The sequence below is a fragment of the Pollachius pollachius genome (genome assembly GCF_949987615.1).
Source record: "Pollachius pollachius genome assembly, chromosome: 13".
Lineage (NCBI taxonomy): Eukaryota > Metazoa > Chordata > Actinopteri > Gadiformes > Gadidae > Pollachius > Pollachius pollachius.
This window is the reverse complement of record NC_136946.1, coordinates 11,121,155-11,144,841: the sequence shown is the minus strand read 5'-3', so window position 1 is coordinate 11,144,841 and position 23,687 is coordinate 11,121,155. Positions and strand designations below refer to the sequence as shown.

The 23,687-nt window shown below is 44.2% G+C and overlaps 1 protein-coding gene across 13 annotated transcripts in view; it reads right to left on the bottom strand.

Moving 5' to 3' along the window:
* macf1a (microtubule actin crosslinking factor 1a) overlaps positions 1-18,908 on the bottom strand; it is a 164,970-nt gene extending 146,062 nt beyond the window's left edge. For all 13 annotated transcript variants that reach the window (XM_079748815.1, XM_079748828.1, XM_079748823.1 and 10 more), the window contains exon 1: positions 18,110-18,908. In XM_079748815.1, coding sequence (XP_079604941.1) covers positions 18,110-18,203 — 94 coding nt within the window. In that variant the 5' untranslated portion in view covers positions 18,204-18,908. The remainder of the gene's footprint in view (positions 1-18,109) is intronic.
* Between the last annotated feature and the right edge of the window lie 4,779 nt (positions 18,909-23,687).

The window sequence follows — 23,687 nt, the reverse complement described above, 5'->3', positions numbered from 1 at the left end:
TGATGAAGTTAAAGCATTTGAACCAAGCAGCATTCAAAACTGAACACCAATTCAATCCAATTCCAAACAACACCAGTCAATATAAGGTCAATACAGTAACAAAGCTAACCTCATCTCTCTCTCTATCTCTCCATCTCTCCCTCTCTGAAGGCATGGAGAGGGGGATGGGAGGAAAGAAGGAGAGAGATCTCTGCAGAGACACATTAAATGTAGGTCAGCCAGAGCATCTAGATAGATGGAGGGAAACATACAGTAGAGGGAGAGGGGGCGGGAGGGAGAGGGAAATACTGATACAACGGGTTAGAGAAAAGACAACAGACAATGATTTAAGTTGACAATATGAAAAAAAACATGAAGAAAAGACCTTGTAGATGGGAAGAGAGCGAGCGAGGGAGAGGATATGTTAGGAGACAGTTTGAATAGTCTATAGGCATCTGCCAACTGAGGTGAAAGTACAGTCATTTCTAGCCAAGTGGAGTTTAAATCACTTTTAAACCGTGTGTGTGTGTGTGTGTGTGTGTGTGTGTGTGTGTGTGTGTGTGTGTGTGTGTGTGTGTGTGTGTGTGTGTGTGTGTGTGTGTGTGTGTGTGTGTGTGTGTGAGAAAATCAATTCTTCAATGGGTGTCTGCAGGAGGTCTTTTTAAATCTCCCTCGACAGATTCGGGAAGATTAGTGGCACGCAAAGTTTTTGTATGTGCATGTGTGTTACATTGGGTCACATCACATGAGGCCTGGATTTTCATAAAGTGACCAAATAATCCTAATCATTAGTTGTGGCTTTCTTGCAGTGCCAAGGGCCGGAGCTTCCTAAATACCTAGCCATGTTAGGCTCAGAAAAGTTTAGGCCTGACTATCAGGATCAAAAAACAGATTTTTATAGTTTTGGTTTATATTTTCCAGACATGTCAACAGCAACATATTCTTGTGGAGGGTTAAAATAAGTTTATGTGTACCTCTCCAAATATCTAGCTCCACCTCTGGGAAGCCGATAGCTGTATGGAAGGACTCTAATGACCCACAACATACAACACTACATAGCCAGTAAACAATGACATGGTGATAGCAATCTAAATATGTGCTAATTAGCATTTAGCATGTTGTGAATATAACACACATTCATTATTGTGTTCCTTGGCACTTTGACAAAATAATCCAAAACTGAATTTGAATATACATAGTGCAGGTGCACACAGAACTATGTCAACATAAGTAGTTCCCCTTAATAACTTGGGTCTAGAGTGTTTTATGGAGGGGGTGATGTGCTTAAAGTATGAGGCTTAAAGTAAATTAATTCAAGAGATATATCAAGCTGAAGTTCTATCTCAATTTCTGTTAAGTACAGTAACAATCAGGTGTGTAGGGTCGGGAGTCATCCCAAATATCTTCATAGCTGAATGAATTTGTACTACAAAAAACTATGACATTGTGTGAAATTCAAAATATTGTCATTATTGTCCAAGTGAGAGTGATAAACGCCTGGGAAGTTTACCTTAGCAGAATATTCTATACTATACTGTTGTCTGCACTCATGACTACGTGCTTTGTTATCAACACATTTATAAAAAGCATTCTCAAGAGATGAGCAGCCGCACACTATTCCACTGCATTGAAACCTCACAAGACCCTGAAGGCGTGGACAATCATCGGGTACATGCATTGATAACATCGTTTTAGTATTATCATTATTGTCTTTAGTATAGAATAAGACACACACTTTGGTTTAAAGGTGATTTTTGTTTCTGCAGTTTCATTCGGGACTATGGAACAGAAAAACACCTTCCTTGAAGACTCATCTAGTTGAGGAATAATTAGCTGAAAGTCAGCGATTGTCTTGAAAGAAAACCCTGAAACATATAAATATATTTAATTATTTTTTGACATAAATTTCCCTCACCATATAAAAAGGTCAACAGTGTCACAAATAATCATATGGTTCTTCGTCAGGCTTAGTATGATCCAGATGATTCATTCAAAAATAAACTAAACCTGTCTTGTTTAATGAGTCATGTGGTGTTAGACAGAAGAACATGATTGCACCTTTAAGCTACATAGTCAGAAGATTAAAGTCCATTGTCTCTCTACCAGTATCAAGGTGCATTTCAACATGTCTGCCCAGTAGGCCTGAATGAAAGTAAATCAAACTTAGCCACAAACCTCTGACTTTCTCTACAGCAACACATCACAGACCGCATTGTTCAGGTCCCGAGCGTAGCATAACATATTATCCTTGTTCACATCAGAAAACTACGATTATAGTACATCTCTTTGCGATAAATCTTCAGGAAGATCGTGAGGTTCATGTTGAAATGGCAACTCTGTCTATCCAATTATGCAGCCAATTTAAAATTAAATATCTAACAGCAAAGCCTCTTTGAGGGATTCCACAGCCCAGGCTCTCACAGCTTTGACTGCCCAATAAGAGCTCACCATTTATTAAGACAACACAATTAACCCCACATGAGGAGGAAAGAACCAGTGGAATAACAGAAAAGCAGAGGGAGAGAAGAGCAGAGCGGAGGAGAGACCAGAGCGGAGGATAGACCAGAGCGATGGATAGAGCCGGGGGGGTGGGAAACCAAAACAGGCAGGAAAGAATGAACAAAGACAGGAATAAGATAAAGAGAGGAGGGAAGGATGGCCAGCAGAGGAGACAACAGGATGGAGAGGGATGGAGAGAGAGAGTTGGAGAGAGAGAGAGAGAGAGAGAGAGTTGGAGAGAGAGAGAGAGAGAGAGAGAACAGATGGACGGGATTGCAGGGATACCTGATCAGAAGGTCAGATGGATGAAGATAAAGTCAAGACCCAAGGGTGTGTGTGTGTGTGTGTGTGTGTGTGTGTGTGTGTGTGTGTGTGTGTGTGTGTGTGTGTGTGTGTGTGTGTGTGTGTGTGTGTGTGTGTGTTCTTATCTGCAACAGCCTCTAGCAAAACATGAAAAAGTGGCTGCTTTAGTGTTTTTATTTGATCCTTGTCTTCAGTTTCAACCCATCAATCCCTCTCGACTTGTCGTTAAAATAAATGGTATAAGCTTGATAATTATTACCATGTCACATGCTCATCCTTTATATAATCATTTACATGGACAGATGGTTAAATCATATTATTGTTTATTTGAGGTAGTATAGTGGATAGTCGTACAATAGCTTTCAGCAAAAAGTACTAAGAAGTAAAGTCTAATTATAGTTGAGGAATCACGAGGGGGTGTACACGTTTTCGGGATGTGTGACTATAGGTCACAGAATTCTCAAATATTTACGTTTGGACGTTGCCAACGCAACTGCTGACATTCGTACAGCACGCGTTGGACTTTATCAGCTGTCCATGTCAAGTAAGAATGAATGGAAGTCCCCTGCCCAGCGCACACACAGACACACAGACCGAGAGACAGTCGTCACCAAATGTTTCTCCCTCTCTCTCTCTCTATAACTCTTTTGATTCGGTCAGCGATGTGTCAGCTGCTATTTCCAAAGTGTGAGCAAGACGAGAAGTATAGCGCCATCCCCGCAACCCTTCCATCGCCACGGTAACCACGGCGTTCACAACCGTTTCCCCCTCTTAATGTCGCCCCTGCCATTTGCCCATGTCTGCTTTCTGTATTTGTACCCCTTCTACATTGTGTAAGTTGGATATTTGAACATAGACCAAGAGTGAAACAAGGCAAAACAGAGCTATAAATCCATCCCCCAGCAGGAAGAAAACATTAGGTGAGGGAGAACAGGGGAAGTTTACAACATGGCTGCCTGGTGCATTTTCTGCTGTAATTACCCTGAACTGAAATACAACTGAAAGCTAGGGGGTTTACATTGCAACATGAGGAAATGTTGTAATGTCTCCGGAAACTATATAAGATTTAATAAACAGTTTTGAACGTATAACTTTTTTTCGCTGCAGTCATCGCTTTGGCAAAAAAAAAAAAATACACTTTACTCCAAAGGGAAAAAGGGAGAGAGTAACATATACAGCAGGTTCGTAATCGCTAGACAAAAGCCATACTCCGTCCTGACACTGAGCTGAGAAAAGCACATTAATAACAGCCCCTCAGGCCCAAAGAATATGATACTATCCCAAACATTTAGATACAGAGAGTTATCATTTATTCAGTTAGCCATTTGCTAAAGTCTTAGGATATCAGTAACAAGTAGCATCTGCCCCTTGTGGCCGCCGTTGCAGCAGGTGAATACCGATCCCACCCCACCCAGCGGACCCCCGGCCCGCCGCCACAACACACCCCTCTTCTAACCACAAACAGCTGGGGGGCGTGGCGGTGAATGTGGAGCCAGCTGGAAGACGAGTCGCAGGCAGCCGTCTCAACCTGGGGCCCAGTGGGCAAGGGGAGACGCAGCAGGCCCACACACACATACACAGACACACACAGAGACACACACCCACACACAAACACAGACAGACACACACACAAATACAGAAACACACATATGTACGCACACAAGTGAGTGCTATGATAAATGTTCATTTGTGAACATAGTAATGAGAAACTTACCGATGTAAGTCGCTTTGGATAAAAGCGTCTGCCAAATGCCCTAATTGTAATTGTAAACAATTCAACAACCCAAACCCAAACTCTATGCAGACTCAACCGACCACCATATCCTGTTCCTGGTCAGTTCCTTAGCCAATGCCATCGGTTTGCGGGTTTAGGGGCCAGACAGACAAACAGTGAAAGACAATTTCCTCACAGACCACATTTTTCCTCATCTCATTAGAGCACTTAGAATACAGAATCAGACACGACAATTCAACCATTCACCCCTATAAACCGAGGAGAATCGGAAAATAATAGAGGAACTACAGGAAAAGGGTAAACACCTGAAAGTTAAGACGCAAAACACAGTTCATTGCCATTCCCCAGCCCCCGCAAAAAGGAAACCAATCCACCCACAACGACAAGTCAGGGCAGGGAGGGGAATTCCTCCAGATGCCTCACTGACACTGGCATGGCGCCCCACAGAGACAGGTGGGCATGAAAGGGGGGGGGGGCGACAACTGTAGACCATCTGAACTCGGATCACATTCACCTCCGCTCCCTCCCTGTTCATCACTCCGTCTTTACACCCTCCTCACCACCACCCCCGCAGAGGCCTTCACCAGATCTTTATGAGAGAGTAGGGAGGGTCTTTTGTCAGTTGTTACAGAGGATTGCAGCCGGGGCGTGAGCAAGGGAATGAATCCCTTCCACCCCCTGGGTGCTCCCCAACTGTTCACTCATCTCCTCCCTAATCCCTTCCCGCCCCCCCTGTATGTGTCTGTCAATGGCATAAATCCACATCCTATCGTCTGGCAACCACACACTGTTTATTGGTACAAATGGTGTGGGTCTTTACGAGACATTAGAGGATACATTCAGACGTGGGCTGACACGGGGATATGAGCCAGTCGGAGGCCGAGGGAGAGAGAAGGATCAGGGACACTGTTGACGTATTTCTTTGTTCCAAGCCACAGCAGGGAGATGGACGAAGATGTGCAGGCGTGCATTCCAGGTAACATGCAAACATCAGCACGGGAAATTGTGCTTGTGTGGGTGAGACATCTACTCCAAGGGGGGGGGCAGGGGTGGGGGGGAGGGTTTCAGTTTCAGGATTCAGAATGTGGAAAGGCACGCGACCAGTCTTCATCTGGGGCCGCTGGAGCCGGAGCTGTACGCACTGCCCCGTCCTTATCACACCCACTCATACCCAGACAATAGGCAGCGAGAGCCTCCTCCTGTTAAGATCTGCTGTAATCATCATGATCCTGTGCAGACGGTGCAGCAGGGCAGTCAACCTGGAACACAGAGGAGCACTGCCACATGTGCAGAACCTCCGTCCAGACACAACAGAGAAGACTGCGACGAAGAAGGGAGGATGGGAGGCTGAGATGTTCATGGAGGCAAGATAATCGAACCAAATATTGTACTTTGTTCTCCCTCACTGTTGTGGAACCGTTCAGATCTGCTTACAACAGCAATTAGACACAGATCTCCTGCAGGCCTGCATTCCTCTGCACCACTTTCTCCTCCCACCTCACTGACGACTATCCTCAAAACAACCGACCCCCCCCTGCCCCACCCTCCACCCCCTCGCCCCGTTTGCAAACACGCACACCTTTTGAGTGCACCTGGTTCTCCCACAATACACCGTTTTCCTTTTCACACCCAATAACAGCGGCGGGGGGGGGGGGGGGGGGTGATGGATGGACTGATGACGGTGGTTTATAAGACACAATGGGGGAGTGAGTTACGACTACAACAGACAGAGTAAAAAGGTAGAACAAGACAAATGGGTCCAAAAAGGGAAATAATCCTCCAGACCAGTCACATGCCTGGTAGGGTGTTTCTTCTTGTGTTAGTTATGAGATGAAAAACGAGTTGTCGATGACAAAGAGTAAACGGTGCATTTTGAACATTGGAACTTTAAAGCAAGAATTGAACGGAAAAAAATTGGAGATCAATTCTCTCCTCCCCTTTTTTTTGCTGTTTAAAAACATGATTTTCCCATCTTTTCTCTCCGATGTTCTTTGCTTTTGGCCCTTTCACCTCCAGCCACTCTGTCCACCCACTCTTCTCCCTCACTTTCTCTTTTGCTCTGGGTGATTAGACGGCTTCCACCCACCCACAGTGCTCACAGCCAGGAAGCCCATGAGCTGGAATGGGGAAAGTGGGGAAAACACGCCACTGATGGTCATCAGTAGTGGACTGATGATCATCAGAAGAGGAACAGAGCCACTGCAGACCTGGAACCCTGCCGAGTCCAGTGGTCCCTGATCTCAGACAGCTGCTCAACGGAGTGAGTCCATCCTCACCATCAGCGTAAAGCAAGACACACTCGTACACAAAAGGAAGCCGTCGCCAACAGACTGCTGTGTATGCACAACCGCCCGTTTACAGTCAGCGGGTTTTACGGCAACCAAGAAATCGTTTTGGTTTTTCGAGAAAAGCCCATAATACTGACACGGTGTGCATACACTAAACAAAACACTATTATCTGCACTATTTCTTCTGTAAACTTTCTTCCAAGTCACTTTGTCGTGATGTCTATCTATGGGTCTTTATTCATGGCTGATAAAACATCCCATAATAACTCAGTACATTCCACAGCGATCATGAACTCATTCGGCCATGGACTAGTGACCTGGTTTAAGATTCAGACATGTAGTGCATGCCAGACCAAACAAAGACCAAACAGAGACGGCCCATCTGACTGCTAACCTGATCCAATATTCATGACTTTATCTAAAAATAGCCTAACTTTCAAGATGCGTGGTGGGATGTTTGTTTCATGGTACCAAGCACACAGCTTGCCATGGACTAATTGTCGACCAAGATTAACTTTATAAAAGCTTGAGACTAGACCAATTCATGTCCCAAGGTGAAAAAACAAATTCAAAAGATATTTAATGAAGGGAATTATTTTGGATTATTGTCATTTAGAATTAGGTAAAATAAATACTTGATTTATAAATAAGGAGTCTGTAGTCTGATGACACTTCAGACAAATTGATGGGACTATTGACATTATGAGTCAATTATGGAAGCAAGGCATAGACCAACAACAATGGAGAGAACAATCACACACACACCCAAACTCCCACACACACACACCCATAGACACATTCCATTCTATCTCCTCGGTATGAGTGTTTGAAGATGTTACAGACCTGTTTTAATAAAGGTTCGGAATGTAAAATGTCAAATATTCGTACACGGACTGTGTGTGCCTGTAAGTTATTGACCTCAAACACGTGTTCACCTTAAAACACCTCAAACCTTAATGATGACAATGTTTTAACATTGTAGGTCCTTTACCTTGCATAATCTTGGCGGTGTAATGCTGACATATGACTGAACACTTTGAGATGCACCATTAGCTTTGAATGCTTATGTGATTCCAGAAGGGTTGACACAGCAGCGTGGAGATTTGAGGTGAACAGGGCACACACACGCACACGCACACACACACACACACACTTTATTCCCTGTTTCCTTGTGTTTCGTTTGTGTGTGTTGATTCCAGACAGACTCGACCCTGTTAAGAAAAGTTGGTTCATTTCCTTCCCCACACCACTCTCCCTCACACCTCCGAGTCTTCCTCCCCCCAGTCCGGTTATTTCAGGAATGTTCCGCAGGCCTGCTCCTTCTCTCCCACTCTAGGTCTCTCTACCTCTCCCTCTATTCTGCTGTGTCACCACACATAGACATGCACAGACACACACACTTCTTGCATGAAATTGCCATGTATAAAACCGTCTTTTAAGACGGTGCCGGATTTTTCTGACCGATTGTGTTTGGTTGAGGCACTGTTTCCAAAATGTCTCCACCTTCTTTTCAAGGATGTGGACACAAGAGATATTCACACGCGAATTATGAATACATTGCTCGCTGTACATATCGGAAGCCAGCCTTATTCACTCCACACGTGTTAAATGATTTTATCTCGCACTTTGAATGGCGACTGCTTTGGAAGAAAAAACGTTGCTGAAAGGATTTGGAAGCCTTATTTTATTTATAACTTGAGGTACAATAATCAAAACATAGTGAATTAAATATCACAACTTTTATGATAACAAATCGCAAGTACGAGGGGTTACGCGGGGTTTTCTATTTTCGTCCAGACTGGGAGAGACACTCATTCGAGAATGGCAATGGCAACATGGAGGTTTCAGAAGATGATTTTGACCCACCTATTTCTAAAAGGGGGCCAATCTACAGCACAGGTTTGCCGTTGAACCTTACCAGACACTTTGTCTAAGGAAGTTGGTGTCGGCACAGGACATTTTAGCTTTCCTTCCCACCGGCTACAGGATAAGTTTAGCTTAGTGTGCACTTGAGACGCCACATTTAAATCAGACCTCCAATACGCGATAGCGTTGTAGAGGAGTCTTGCAATCAATGCACATTGCCCTGCCCTGGCATTGTCACTAATGCAAACAGGTCCCGTTAGGTCTTCTAAGAGTGGTTTCACCTCCGAGTTTTTGGCCACTAGTAAGTTGTTTCTCACACACACCCACGTTTGAGTCCCCCTGGTGGTTGTGCTTTAGGCATCATGACTCATGGCTGATGGTGAGTTAACTATGGATCGCCATTAAGCCCCTCCTTTTCTATATATGATTCAATCTTTGTTCCTATACATTTGTCTTCAAGTGTTTTGGAAGGCTGGTTTAATGTAGTCAATCATGAGTCGTAGTTGGATTTGCTATGCACACGCGCACAAACACACACACTCACTCCGATGTGTTACAAACAAATGACTGGAGACGGTTTCAGCATGCGTGTGGATTTACTATGAAGGTAGGGCACTTTACTCAACTCACTCACCGAGCAGTTAAACAAGATCCACAACCCAAGGGAGACGTGCAAACACACGCAGCCTGCAGCCAAATACTGTGCCGCTGACAGATAGTAAAACTGTCTCCTACGTGGAGTACGTTTGATCCCCACTCGACCCTCCTCACTACCCCCCGACCCCCCGCAGTCTCTCTTCCCCAGACACACACCTGCGTTCCACTCTTCCTTTCTGCTCGTCCCTCTCTCTCTACCCATCCATTTCTCTCTGTCAGCACTTCCTCTTCCTGGTTATGTTAGGTCTCAACATTTAATGTACATAACAATATAAATCCTATTCTTTATTTCCAAGTCACTCAGATTGAATACACAGCAATACCCCCAGAATAATTAGGGTTTATTGATTTATTCGTTTGTTTTATTTAAATATCACAAACAAAGTGCATCCCTTAAAATGTGCCTTACTAGTTATCAATTATCACACACACACACACACACACACACACACACACACCTTCCTCTCAACCCCGACCCCCGTGACCCTGTGACCTCTCCAGCACGTGGACTCCACTTTGCAGACATCCATCCAGCCATCCATCCAGCCATCCATCCCTCCATTCACTCACTGACTCACCCACACACCTCCATTTATTCATTCATCCTTTCATGTAACCCAGCGCCCAACCCCCCTTTGCAGCATGTTATTGTCTGATTAAAGCCTGGCGGGGGGGGGGGAGTAGGTCCAGATTAGGGTGGAGGAATGGAGGGGGAGGGGTGATTAGTGGCAGAGGGGTGACAGACGCGGACCGCAGGAGACCTGTGACTGAACCTGGACCGCTTGCCCCCCTCCACCTCTGCCTCATCCCTCTGGTCTCCAGTTTATCTGAGCCAACTCTTGATGAATGATAGAGTTATACACATCCAGATTCTCGCCAAAAATCATTCAATCAGATTCCCCCACGTAACAGAGCCGTCTGCTATACACCACCCATATGTCATCTGCTGTTGATTTAGCCATCCTTGTTTGTGTGTGAAGGGACAGCACCACTAATAAATATTCGCCAGGCATACCACAGGTTCCCGTTAGGGGATCCAGCACTTCATCCCCAGTCACTCAATTTTGAGATGCAGAGGAAGAAGGGCATTGTTGCTGACAAAAAGAGAGAACGGCAAGAAGATTGAAAAGGGTGAAGTGATTTTGAAACCAACCAGGAAAACACAATAGGCTTAAGATGCCGCACTCTGACTGCAGCGTTCGATGCGTGTGAACTCCACTTTGGGAGCCGTTGTTTTTTTTCCTGGCTACAGCTGTTTATTTTTGTTATTGGCCGTCTGGACCGTTTTCAGAATGAGTTATTTGTCCCACGCCAGGTGCAAGACCAACAGTTAAAATATTCCGAATATTTGTACGGCGTGAGAATGTTTAAGTAGTTTATCACATTTATCACAGGAATCTTCAAGTGAAATCCAATCAAAGTTTACGCCAAAGGCATTTTTCAAGTTCAACATAGGCATAACTTCTACAGTCGACGTGGTGGAGATAAGGTTCTGAATTACAAGTTGTGTGTGTCTGTGTGTATAAGTTCAGGTTCCCCTCTAATAGAGGCCGTCAGTGGCATGGCCCTGAAGTGGAGTGCTCTGAGGGGCAGTGGAATGTTCCATTGGAGCTACTAAACGGGGGGCAGGAGGGGCTGGAGGGAGGCTTGGTGTTAGCGTAGTAAAGGAGATGAGTTGGATTAGTGCTTGGCCCATGCTGGGGGGTGGGAAGGAGAGGCGGGTGCTGTCTGCTGTGTCACAATCCCGCCAGCATGGATCAGATTATCCACTCTGTCTGGTTTTTCTGGCGTTTGTGTTGTTCACACACACACACACACACACACACACACACACACACACCTCATTACAGTGTAACAATACACGACTTTGTTCAATACACGACAATACACGACGAAGTTCACTGAACAGAGCTGCTTCAGTGAGTCTCACGTTCTCACTGAACGTCGGCTGAGAAGTTGCATCCGACCTCCGACTTGCGACTACAGGACCTTAGCCATCCCTGTACTAGCTGTCCGATCACGTATGTGTCATCATGTGTAGGTTCCATGACTATTGAAGTCACGTGATGTCTTGGCTCACTGGTAAAAACAAGCTCAACTTATTTTAAGGCCACACACAATCACAAATACCCAGAGCTCAAGTTCTCCCTGCTAGCTAGCCATCTTTGTGAGTAGTATGAGCTCATGTAGTTCTGTGACCGTATCAGCTGAGACACAGACCTCTCTCTGTGCCCTGCCATAACATTGCAACACACTCACCGGTATGCTGCTTACCAAGTAATAATGAGTCAATAATATGAGCAAGTGAAACTAGAGCAGACTGCTGTCCTTCAGAGATTGAATACGTTGGGATATCTGTAAATTGGCTTTTGACAGTCTGACCCAGATTCAGGTGTGCTGTTCCATGTGACTCCAAATTCATCATTGTGAAAAGTTTGCTGGCTTAGCATTCGGTTTCCATTAGCCGTTTTTCCATTGATTTACAGTTACAGCAATCTAGCTCCTGTTGATGTGAGGGCCAAACACTTTTAATTACTTTCCAAAGATTTCAAATGTGTTCTGAATAGGCGTTTATTCAAAGCACATGCCAGTAATAAGACAAGATGGTTGTAGATGGTCTACAATGGACAAAGATAATCCGTCGCTATATTCTGAGTGAATTTGGATTGAAACAACTCGTCTGAATTTGGGTAAGAAGCCAATTTACAGATACCCCTGCATATCCCTTTTTGCCTAGAGCAGATAAGATATACAATTAGGAAGCCACAAAAACTGTTTAAATTCATCAAAGCTCTGGCATTAAACACTTGCACTCTCCATCTCACTCTACATCCATCATCCTTTTCTGCCTCTTCCAGCGCATTCACCTTCTCATCAAATCCATCCACCCCAATCACGTCTATGGATTGAGGGACATTCAGAATGATGGACAGTGAAGGAGAGGTATAGATTACCTTTGGTGGCATAAGGCCAGACAATTCACTGCTATATTGGATGCAAAGTTTGTTGAAGGAAGATGACTGAGAAAATAATGGTGATGATCAATCTTTAAAAGTTGAGAGGAACAGATGAGGTTGAGAAAGTGTACGCGAGTGTGAAATCAATGTTCTCTGGTCCAGATTCTACCCCCCATGGGCCTCTTACACCGGCCCCCATGATTAATTTATTAACACTGCTTCTCTGTCACTATTCTCTCTACCCAGCCTGCACACCGGCATTTTACACAGACATACCCATACACCTGGTCTCACACACACACACACACACACACACACACACACACACACACACACACACACACATGCAAGTGTGTGCATTCCAGATATCAGGGCAATGGGTTCCTTCCTACACGTCTAGAGCCTGGTGGTTATCGATCAAAGGAAGACACTGCTGCTCCAAGGGCACTGCAGACACTCAGTGATGACCTCAATATCTTGAAATGGACGCATGGGTGAATTTTGAAAAGGCCCAGGAAGACCCAAACACACACATTACACTTCAGGAAGCTTTCAGAGGGCAGAGGGCGATCGTTATTGTCGTGTCAACAATGGCTGTCAGGAATCCTGAGACCACCAGAACCACTCTGATCCATTAAGTTATTTTGCGAGTGTGTGTCAGCACCAGCCTCCTCCTTGAATCAAACACAGAAACCTTGCAATAATAATAATAATAAATAAATAAATAAGAGTCTTTCTAACACCAATTGGAACCCTTCGGGGTAGAAGTGACGGAAACAAATAAGTAAGAAGGTAAAGTTTCCTGGCCATGAAAGGACAGACATCAACAGTAGGGCTCATATCTACACTACAGGCTGACTCCCAACACCCTAAAGTCTCTAGTCGTGTTTAGTATAATGTGCTGTCCAGCCCCCTCAGTGTGAGGATCAGCTGTGTGGGCGTAGGTGATCAGTTAGCCTTTGGTTATGCCGCTGTGAAAGCGTGTGCTTTTCCTACAAAGTTGAGTCAGTGGCGAATGTGACACAACAGGAAACATCTCCAGGCAGGAAATAATCGAGAAAAATAAAAAAAGCGAAGGAGAGACAGAAAGAGAAAGAGAGAGAGAGCAATATACACCAATTTATTTGGAGTAGAGGACAGAGCGATTGAGCTATGTTTGCATGAGAGTAATAAAGTGGCACACATGCAAAGGGAGGGGGACAGAATGAGCATGGGAGGGAGCAAGAGAGAACACATGGAGGGGTAAATGGGACAGCTAAATTAAAACCTTTCCAAAGCAACATATGTCACATGCTTTGAGGTACACCAAAATATCATCGGAAATGTTTTCTGTTAAGCCAGAAGATGGAGGGGAAGCACAACACATTACTACAAAGCTCTATTTAATATTGCACCACGATGACAATGCAAATCGACAGCATCACCGTGTCATATTTGTTGATCTTATTTTACTTTTTGCCGCGCTTTGGCAAAGCTAATGCATGTTTCACATGCCAACCGCGTCCTTTGAATTTAATTCAATTGAGAGAGCGAGAGAAACAGAGAGGGAGCGGAAAAACCGATAGAGCTGAATGAAGGGGGAGGGTGAAAGGGAGGAGAGGGGGGGACGTTACAGGCTGGGGTGATGGAGCAACGGAGCTGAAAGAGGAGGAGAAACTAGGCCATGTGTAAAAATCCTCATGTTTCTCCTCTGTCACTGAAGTCCATCTTCCTGCGTCAAGCTCCTTTTTCATGTCTTCCCCTCGTCTCAATAAACACTTCTTCCTGTCTCTCACTTTGGTGTTAAATCTGCCTTTAGTCCCCCCTCCCACAGTCCCTCGGGATCCATTCATGCACTCTTCCTGATTCTCCCCATATCCATCCATTACTCCGTGGCGTCACTCATCACTGTCTCCTACTGGCTGTTGGCCTGTTTGCATGTTTGTTGTTTACTTGCTTGTTTGGCTGTCAAAACGCGGCCTTGGTGTCACCAATGTACCAAAAGGGTTCCCTTCAATAACCTTTAAAATGATAAACAGTCTTGGTAGAGCAGAGAGGAAGAGAGGGCAGAGAGACAGAGTACGAGATAGGAACAGAGTAAGGAAGAAGTGAGAAAAAGGACGAATGAAAAGAGACTGAGGAATAACTATAGAGCGAGATGATGGCATGGCAACAAGGTGACCTAGGATTTTTTTGGCTTTGAAAAAAAAAAGACATCCGTTGTATTGAAGTGAATCAGAGAATCGCTAATCGCTGATTTGGGGGGAAGGGGAGGGATGGCCTTGCCCGGCCAGCCACTTCCTGTGTTCAGTCAGCAGTCCTCCAACTCTGTGCTCTTCCGGTCCCTCCCCGGTCGCTGTGAGTGAGTGAGTGAGTGAGTGAGTGAGTGAGTGAGTGAGTGAGTGAGTGAGTGAGTGAGAGACAGGGGAGCCATGATAACAGGTCACTGAGTCTAAAGAGGAGTTCCCACGTTTTGTCTTAATTGCAAAAATACTACATTTCGGTATTATGTGAAGTACGTAACAATCACATACACAATTAAAATTCAAATGTAAATCCTATCCTAATCCTTGAAAAACAGAAGCGATGATGTTTGTGTCCTTACTTTTTTGAGATAACCTTATATTATGACTGTTCTGGGTCCATATAATGGAGAAGAAGGTTCTGGCGCAGGTCCAACTCCCAAAACTCACCATTGTTTGGCTTCCTGGCAGACTAACCTATATATAACCCTGTCCGGATTGTTTCAGAAAGTACAGTAAGGCCATGTGTGGTAAACTTCACCAAGACAATACATTTGCTTTAATTTAGTTGATTGACACGTCTATGTTATTGTACAGATCTCAATTTATAAAATGTCATGATCATGATGTCATGATTTGGTAACATCAACACATTGTAATTGTTATAAAGTTTGCATGACTCATGTTCCTGTAATTTTCCACAAAGCATGGTCAACTGTGCTTTATATATCCTGCAATTGTGATCGACCAAACAACAACCACACACACACACACACACACACACACACACACACACACACACACACACACACACACACACACACACACACACACACACACACACACACACACACACACACACACACACACACACACACACACACACACACACACACACACACACACACCAAGCCTCTGAATCATTCAGCTTGTATTGAATGTCCGTATCCCATTTCCGACAGGCAACCCGTGATCGTGATCACATGTACACACACACCCACACGACTTTAAATTTAAGATAGACAGAGGGATAACGCAGAAAGTAGATTTAAAGAAGGGAGAGAAAAAACAAAATAAACAAATGAACAATTGGCGGAAAATACATTAAGAGAACTCGATATACTATGCGGCGCTTTGCCATAAAGCTAGCTAGCTGGCTAGTTTGGGGCCGTCTCCCGAGAGCCAACAAAGCGCGGACTCGTGTGGCGAAGTTCAGGTTCTCCACTAACTCAGGGGGTCATGTGATGCCCACTATCGGGTTACAGACACTTGGTCCACCAGCCAGGTAGAGAGCAGACGAGGTTCCACATGGCATGGACGAGAAAGAGCACACTCCGCTGCCTCTAATGAAAATAATGACCTGGGACACAGGGAGGGGAGCTATTCTCCAAGCGTACATCTAACACAGATATCGCACTTCTAGCATGAGACCCTGGGGTGGCAACTACCTAGCTAGCGTTGCCGTCTTACCAATGAGACCTGGGATGGGCAGAAACAATACATGAGCTGGAAGAACAGTATTATCCAGGGTTCCATTAGAAAAGACTGCTCACTTCCAATACGATGCTCAGTTTCTAGGTGTACTATTTATTCAATTAAACCCTGTAGTTAGTAACTGGTTGGCTATCAAACATGCATTTGTAAACCATGTTTAACACATAAGAACTTGTTGACTGTCTAAGCAAACCCATTTTTAAATTTGCCAATAGCAGTTGATTGAACATTGTCAAAAGAAAGAGTCCACATCCATTCACCACCACTCACTTCCCCAGCAGCCTTACATCAAGCTCCAGATTTCCATCTTCCAAAACTGTAGATGGGAGAAACATTTTGGGGGAGTGGGGGGAAACTCCTCCAATACGTCTGACTCAAGCCTTCCTGTGTCAATTCTTCCAGCAAGAATTTCCCTGAGCCAGTCTCAACTCACAACAGCTCAACTGCAGAGGAGCGAGGTCGCCCGGTGGGCGGATGCACACGTCCTGCACCCAGGAGGACATGGCTTCAGTTCCCCAGCCACACAGTGGTGGAGGTGCCCTTGATCAGTAGAGCGATATCTAATCCATACGGCTCCTTGGTTCCTGCCATGATCACCCCACATTCCCTGTCTCTGTATCACTAATAAAAGAGCATTTTCTCAATAGCAGGTATAGATCTCCAACTTTGCTTGACCTAGTTTAGCACTACAGCTGATGAGCCTACTTTAAGTCTAGCCTTTGAAGTCAATGCCAGTAATATCAACTTAACAAACGTGTAACGTCAAAATAAACACCTCGCCCAGTACAGTACTTGCCCAGTTTTAGTATAGCATGTTTGATCCGTGAACCACGTTCTTTCACTAGCAGATAGCTTAGGTGCTGTTTTTTTCCAAAGTCACTTTCTAAAGGAATGTCAGCATTTTCATATTTCAGTCTAGACGTTTGTGTTTTTCTACTTATATCTGGCTCATGTCTGGTTTTGTGTATGTGTTCCTAAGGACTTGATTTTGCAAAGACCATGGGTTTTCCCTTTATTCTACCCGGTAACGCTAATTCCAGGAAACCAGCGCTCCAAGTCATGTTTTATTGCCATAGAGAGAGAAAAGACATTACAGCTAAAGCTCAATCTCTCTTAAATGGCTGGGTTGACCGGATGATCCATCTGCTTGCCATCTGTGTCCAAAATTATCACAGAATGATAAGTATACTCTTGACTGCATATGGAAGAATAGTTTTTTATTTCCTGTATGGAAGAACAATAGTATTTTTCCACAAGCAAAAACAGCATAAACAATGTCTGCACCAACCCCCACGCAGGTATCCGCCCTCTTTAAAACCCTGAGGAATCCAGTTTCATTTCAATAATCAATAATTAAAAGCCACGTCCTTTTCAACAGGGCCACCTATACCACAGATGTGACCCAGGACTATTGACTAACTCTATCTCTCTTTCACACACGCACACAGTTTAGGCATTCATTTTTAAAGAGGCCCTGTCATTAGGATTATAAAACGGCAATGCTGGTGCGAAAACGAATGTTGCAGGGGGCCACAATAAGAGAGAACTGTCTGTCTGTGTGTGTGTGTGTGTGTGTGTGTGTGTGTGTGTGTGTGTGTGTGTGTGTGTGTGTGTGTGTGTGTGTGTGTGTGTGTGTGTGTGTGTGTGTGTGCAGTAGCACAACAAGGAGCGCAGTGTTTTACAGCAGTCCCTTTATTTCCTCCAAACAAGCGGAAAAGGGGCTGCAGAGCTGCAAACTTTGTTACGCACTGGCTACCCCAGCAGTGTTCAAATGTTTATGGGACCAACAGCGGGAGCACAGTGCGAGACCGGAGGCCAAGGGGGAAATTCCCTTACGTTGGAGTGCCAGAGACTTCATAAAATAACCCAGCTTCCTTTGACGTCTGTGAGCCTCAAGACGACACGGGACAATTGCGTTCAGAGAGTAAGCCGATAATTCGGTGTGAACGCCAAGCAGATGGTGATGATAACGCCGGGTAGCCTAGCCTAGCTCAAAAATGTAAACAATAAAACAACCCAGGTGTACGGCATTACCCCGGCTCTCGTCTCGAACGAAGACCATTCGCACGTACACATATCCTCACTCCTCCTTCCATGATGCTTCATTACCTTTATATCGCTCCAGGACATCCTCGTAGGCCTGGGCGAACTCCTTCTCCTGAGAGTGGTTCGTTGGCAGCAGACCCGGTACGAAGCCGGCCATGACTGCTCTTTAGCCGGGCGTCGGAGCACCGAGCGGTCCGCCAGCTAGCTACCGCAGTGGTAATCCAGGAGGAACGGGGCAGCAGCACGGTCCTCCGATTCGGAGCAGCTGTCAGACCCGCCTCACGGTTGAAGCCACGGCGGCTGGGGAGTCTTCCACCTCCAGGCAACCAAATTGAACGAATCCCCGGCGTTTAGTGGGTTTGTTGCATTGGCGCAGAAGTCATGCAGCTAACTTGACAAGCAGGTTAGATAACGTAAATCCGAGTTTATATTAAGAGAAAAGGGATACAAAATAGATGTCCTGTTCCGACGACCAAGTTTGAAAATGAAGAACGTGTGTCAAAAAATATACTTTAAGAAAAACGGTCAGGGCTACCTTTTAAATTATTGCTACGTTCGTGTATAAATAGATAATTAGTCCGTTTTCTCAAAGCAATCCCTGTCGGTTTCCAACCGGCGAACAGCGCGCGCCCCAACCCGGTCTAGTCTGCACGGTAGCAGCTAGTGGCTCAGTCCCTTCCGATTATCTGTGGGGCTCCAAGCGTAATAGTATCCAGACACTGGCCCAACCCGTCCTCAGCCGCCTCTCTTGTGGATTGCATGCAAGCCTCTTGAGCTTCTTGCATGCTTCCCGGGCGTAATGGCCGCTTCTATTCAAAGCTCGACTTGTGGCTGCCTGTCCGATTCTCTCCCGACAGCCTCTCTGCCCTCTCTCTCTCTCTCCTGTGCTCAGCTTTCTCCTCTTCTTCTGCAGTGTCTGTCCATCCCTCTTCGCAAGCTACGCCAGAGACCGATACCAGCAAACAGGCTTCTTGTGAACAGCCCAGTAGAAGCAACCGTGGCGCCTCGCTTAAAAAGTAGAACAGTAGCGCCCCCCTGTGGTACAAGTTTGCCGCGCAGGTATACGTGTAGCCCTTAGTGTTTTCTGGCCTAATGGAATCAGGACTCACAATGAAAAGGCAGAACACAAGTGAAACAATTTGGAGAAAAAATAAATATAGCTACAAGAAAATAAAATTAAAAGGTTGATTTTGAATCTTGCATAAATCTGCCTAATAGATATCAGGATCTATCGGGCAGTTTATACCATTAACAGAAAGCCAGAGGATAATCGGACACTATGATGACTATTGTGTAAACCTTAACCTTACGGAAAATACCCAAAACACACTATATCCTTTATAACCTTTAGCTAAGACACATCAAGAACGGGGGGACTCAGGACTCACCCAGCCACATGTTTTACTGATGCACACATGGCAAACCAAGAAGTGTTACATTTTAAGTCCTTTTTTACAACCAAAATTGGATGATGGTGTGTGATTTGATTACAATCAATATGTTATACAACCTTTGATCGCCCTGATGTCATCAACAAGCAACTGGAACGGCCTGTCCCCTGGTTGTTCAGCACTGTCCTGCCCTATGCTTGAGCCTCAGCTCATCAGCAGCTAAAGCCATCAGGGGTCAGAGATCCATCCAGAGGGCAACTGTCCCACAGCCCATGTGATAGTGTCTCTGATGGGGCTTTGTTGTGTCTACCAAGAGATTGGATGATTTAGGAATATAAAATCATATCAAATCCAGCAGGCCTCTGTGTGCACTGGGGATCATTGGAAGCGTGTGTCATATTAACTTAATCAAATGAGGGCACTGTGACCCAATCATTTGGGATAGTAATAGGGCAAGGTTATATAAGCGCCGTCCAGACACACACACACACACACACACACACACACACACACACACACACACACACACACACACAGGCACTTGCACAAATGAACTGTTTCATGTGTGCAACTGTTTGATAAATAGGGATCGACAAAAAAAACACACACATACACACACACTTAAACACATACACACACAAAAAGTCTAGAGGTTGTTCAGAACATAACACTCTTTGCTCCTATGGACAATACAATACGTGATTGATTTATTATAAGGTAATTGAGGATATAATCTGATGATATGAAAACGTTACTTTCTTTTAAAGTTTAACATAGATCTAAATCGAGATTCTATTTATGCTGAAATTTCTGTTTATATTGGTCGTTGTGTTTGTTATTTTCTATTTACTTTGATGTTTCTGGCTTGAATTGAGCGACTGTAAAAAATAATTTCCTCCGGTAACAAAATAAGTCATGGGAATCAGAATCTGAAACTGATCCAATCCTACCATCAGAGAACAACATTGTTCTCAGTGGAGTTATGTGTTCCTTCTAGTCACTAGAGCCCATCTACGTCTGCCTTTCAACTCTCTCCCAGTGGTTGTCTCCCTACAACAAAACTAACTCTTTAAAAAGAAGTGTTGCAGAGAGAAAGAGAAATGGAGAGCGAATTCAGTGCTTTACAGTTTAATTATTAACAGTTCCACCCCCTCTCAGTGTTTTCACTCCCTGTTTCCACTCTGCCCTCTTTGCCCTTCAGTTGTATTGAATGATTTGTATTTAAAAGGGACCATTTAAAGGTGTATGGGAGCTGTTCAACTGTACAAAAATGACCATTGGATGCCCAATACCAGATTATAGCTTTAAGTTAACTTGCATTTGAAGAATCTTGGCAGGACAAAACATAGAAAGCACAATAACAAACAGTGCAGGGCAGAGTACTGAGACACAGAGATACACCAAAATAACACAAAATACCAGGCTACACACTACTATGTAAATAAATCTTTCATGAAGATCATAATACCAAGCGGAAAAAAGAGAGGACAACGTTTTAACCTCTGGTTTAAAGAGCTGACTTACAACATTACCGCCACTCATTCAAATTACAATCTCATTACAATGATGATGTTGTTAACCATGACATCTCACTGCAATGAGAAAATTGATGGGGCTGATAAAATACCCCATTACTGCAAACTGAAGTATAGTGAATGAATACACACAACTCTAACTGTATCTTCAGAACCAAGATGTTTCATCAGTGTGAGACACGCAATGTGGGGACTGCCCGTACGAGAGACGCTACACTTCCACCTGCTGGAGGAAAATAGATACCACATGTTGAATTTGGTCCTGAACCTAATGCTATACTAAATTGTGTGGCATTACTGGCATATACATCTAAAGCATATGCTCTCCAATGAACACATTAATCATCAAGGAGGTTTGAGTGCTGTCTGCGATGATCCCAGCCACCACTTTGCACTATTTTACTTACAGGAAATGTGCCTCTTTGTGGGCCAAACCTGACACAGCGGAACCCACAAGTCTAAATTAAATATTCATGTTTGTATTACCAGGATAAAACATCAATAGGGTTCTGATGTAATAGTTCTGCATCGTTCCCTGCATATTAGCGAGGGGATGTAAGCTCTCATGACATTTGTGTCACAGACTGCATTACAATCCAGGTCACTCTGAGCTGCTGAAAAGAAGTCTGTGAGAAATGAGGCAGCAATCCAAATCGATGTGTGTGAATCCTGCAATATTGCTTTTTATATCCCAAAAATCAAAATCCCTCAGTAACCGCTCTCTATTTCAGCAAATACTTGATCTACAATTATGAACTCCGACTAGCTTGCTCCAGTGAACTTAAAACTTCATGTCTCCTGGTCTTGTCTCAATGAGGATCCTTTTCCCATTCAACTTTTCCCCCATCAGTCACTTTGCCCTTATTTCACCCCTCCCAGCTCCTCCTATCTTTGTCTGTCTGTATCTTCTCATCCTCTTCTTCTCTTCAATCTCTCTATTCCTTGACCGACACTTGTTCTCTTCCTTTCTTCTTCCCTATATTACAACTCCATGTCTCTTTCTCTTATTCTCGGCCTATTTGTTTTTCTTTCTCCCTTTATTTCTACAGTTTGGTTCCCTACCATTTCTTACCCTGCTCTTTATATAACCATGGGAACGGGTACAGGGGGAGGAGGGGGCTGTAACCGTGGCAACCATAAAGCAGAGAGTGATCGGCCTCCCTGGGGAGTCGGGGAGGCCTCTCAGCTGCCTGGAGGAAATATATTTGTGCAGGCAGTGTAGCGGAGACCTCAACATGGCAGCCCCCAGCGTCTCGAGGTCCTCATGCGCTCCAGCATCACTTACTTGCCACCGTCACCACTTTCTTCACACACACACACACGCACACACACACACACAAACCCACACACACACTGCATTTCTGGATCACATCACATCGTAATCTTTCATGGCTATTCATTTTAATCTATAAAGACATTTATATTTGGTTTCATAAGACGATACGTGATGATGTTTTTATATTGACAGATGGTATATGTTTGTATTTCATTATATTGTATTTCAAAGTACTAAGAGGTTTTCTTTAGACATTAATCAACAATGGATATATGGAAATCCTTTGAGCACATGCATTGTGCACTATGAATCTAGTATTCATTGTACTAGTTCAATGAAGCTATGTCCTATCAGTTCTGAAGTTTTGCCCACTCCTTATCAATATCAATCTGAGAGCTCCTTTTATTTTCCATTCTGTAGAATTCTCTCCCCAAAGATTCCTTCTCCAAGATTCCATTGTCCGTCTTAATGGAATCGAGGTCAAAGTGATAAAACTAAACAAACAGGAGATATAATGCACAACGTTCAGCTGTTACAAAGGGAAGCATTATGTAAATGACACACAGTGGTACAGTACTGACATCCCGTGCTGTTGTACTTGTCTGGTTTTATACAGAGTCGCTATCAGATGCCACCGTACAAAAACAGGGTAGTATTTAAGCATAACACTTGGGGAAATGAAACTATGCTTAGAAACTGAAATTCACACTTAATTCAGCTTATTTAATTTATCTCTAATTATTACTCAGAAGAGCCCAATGAGATTTGCAATCAGCTTTTATATTTACACAGTATAATCATTTGATTAAGCAGGGATTTCAGTCACTGCTACAAAATGTTATCTTAATGCAGATTTGAGCTCTTCAGTCCCAGTGAACTGTGACAAATGGGAAACATACAGTAAATGGCTAATATCTATCCTGTTAGTTATGAACTGCCCTGGAAACAGTGTTCACTGATTTCTTTCATTTTAAAGATGACCACGCAGCATTAAAGGATGTTGAGAGAAGCCTCTCTGTAAATAAGCTAGCCGGCACTTATTGTTCAGGGAATGAAAGTGTAACATTATTTTATCCCCGGCAGTCAAGTCTAAAATCACTGGTTCAGCCAAGAGGTGTTGCCCGTCAGCCAGAATCACGTCCCATTGACAGAAGCCTTTCTCCTTTCTGTAAGCCTTCCAGTCCATCTCTCTCTCTCTCTCTCTCTCTCTCTCTCTCTCTCTCTCTCTCTCTCTCTCTCTCTCTCTCTCTCTCTCTCTCTCTTGCGCTCTCTCTCGGGCTCTCTCTCCTTTTAATCCATTATTTACTTTAATTAGCTGTCATTCAGGGTTGATTCAAACCGCAACTCCCTACCCTCTCTATCTCTCGCTTGCTCTCCTCACTCTTACCAACCGAACTATCTCTCTATCTCATCACTATTCATCATCATCAAACACACTC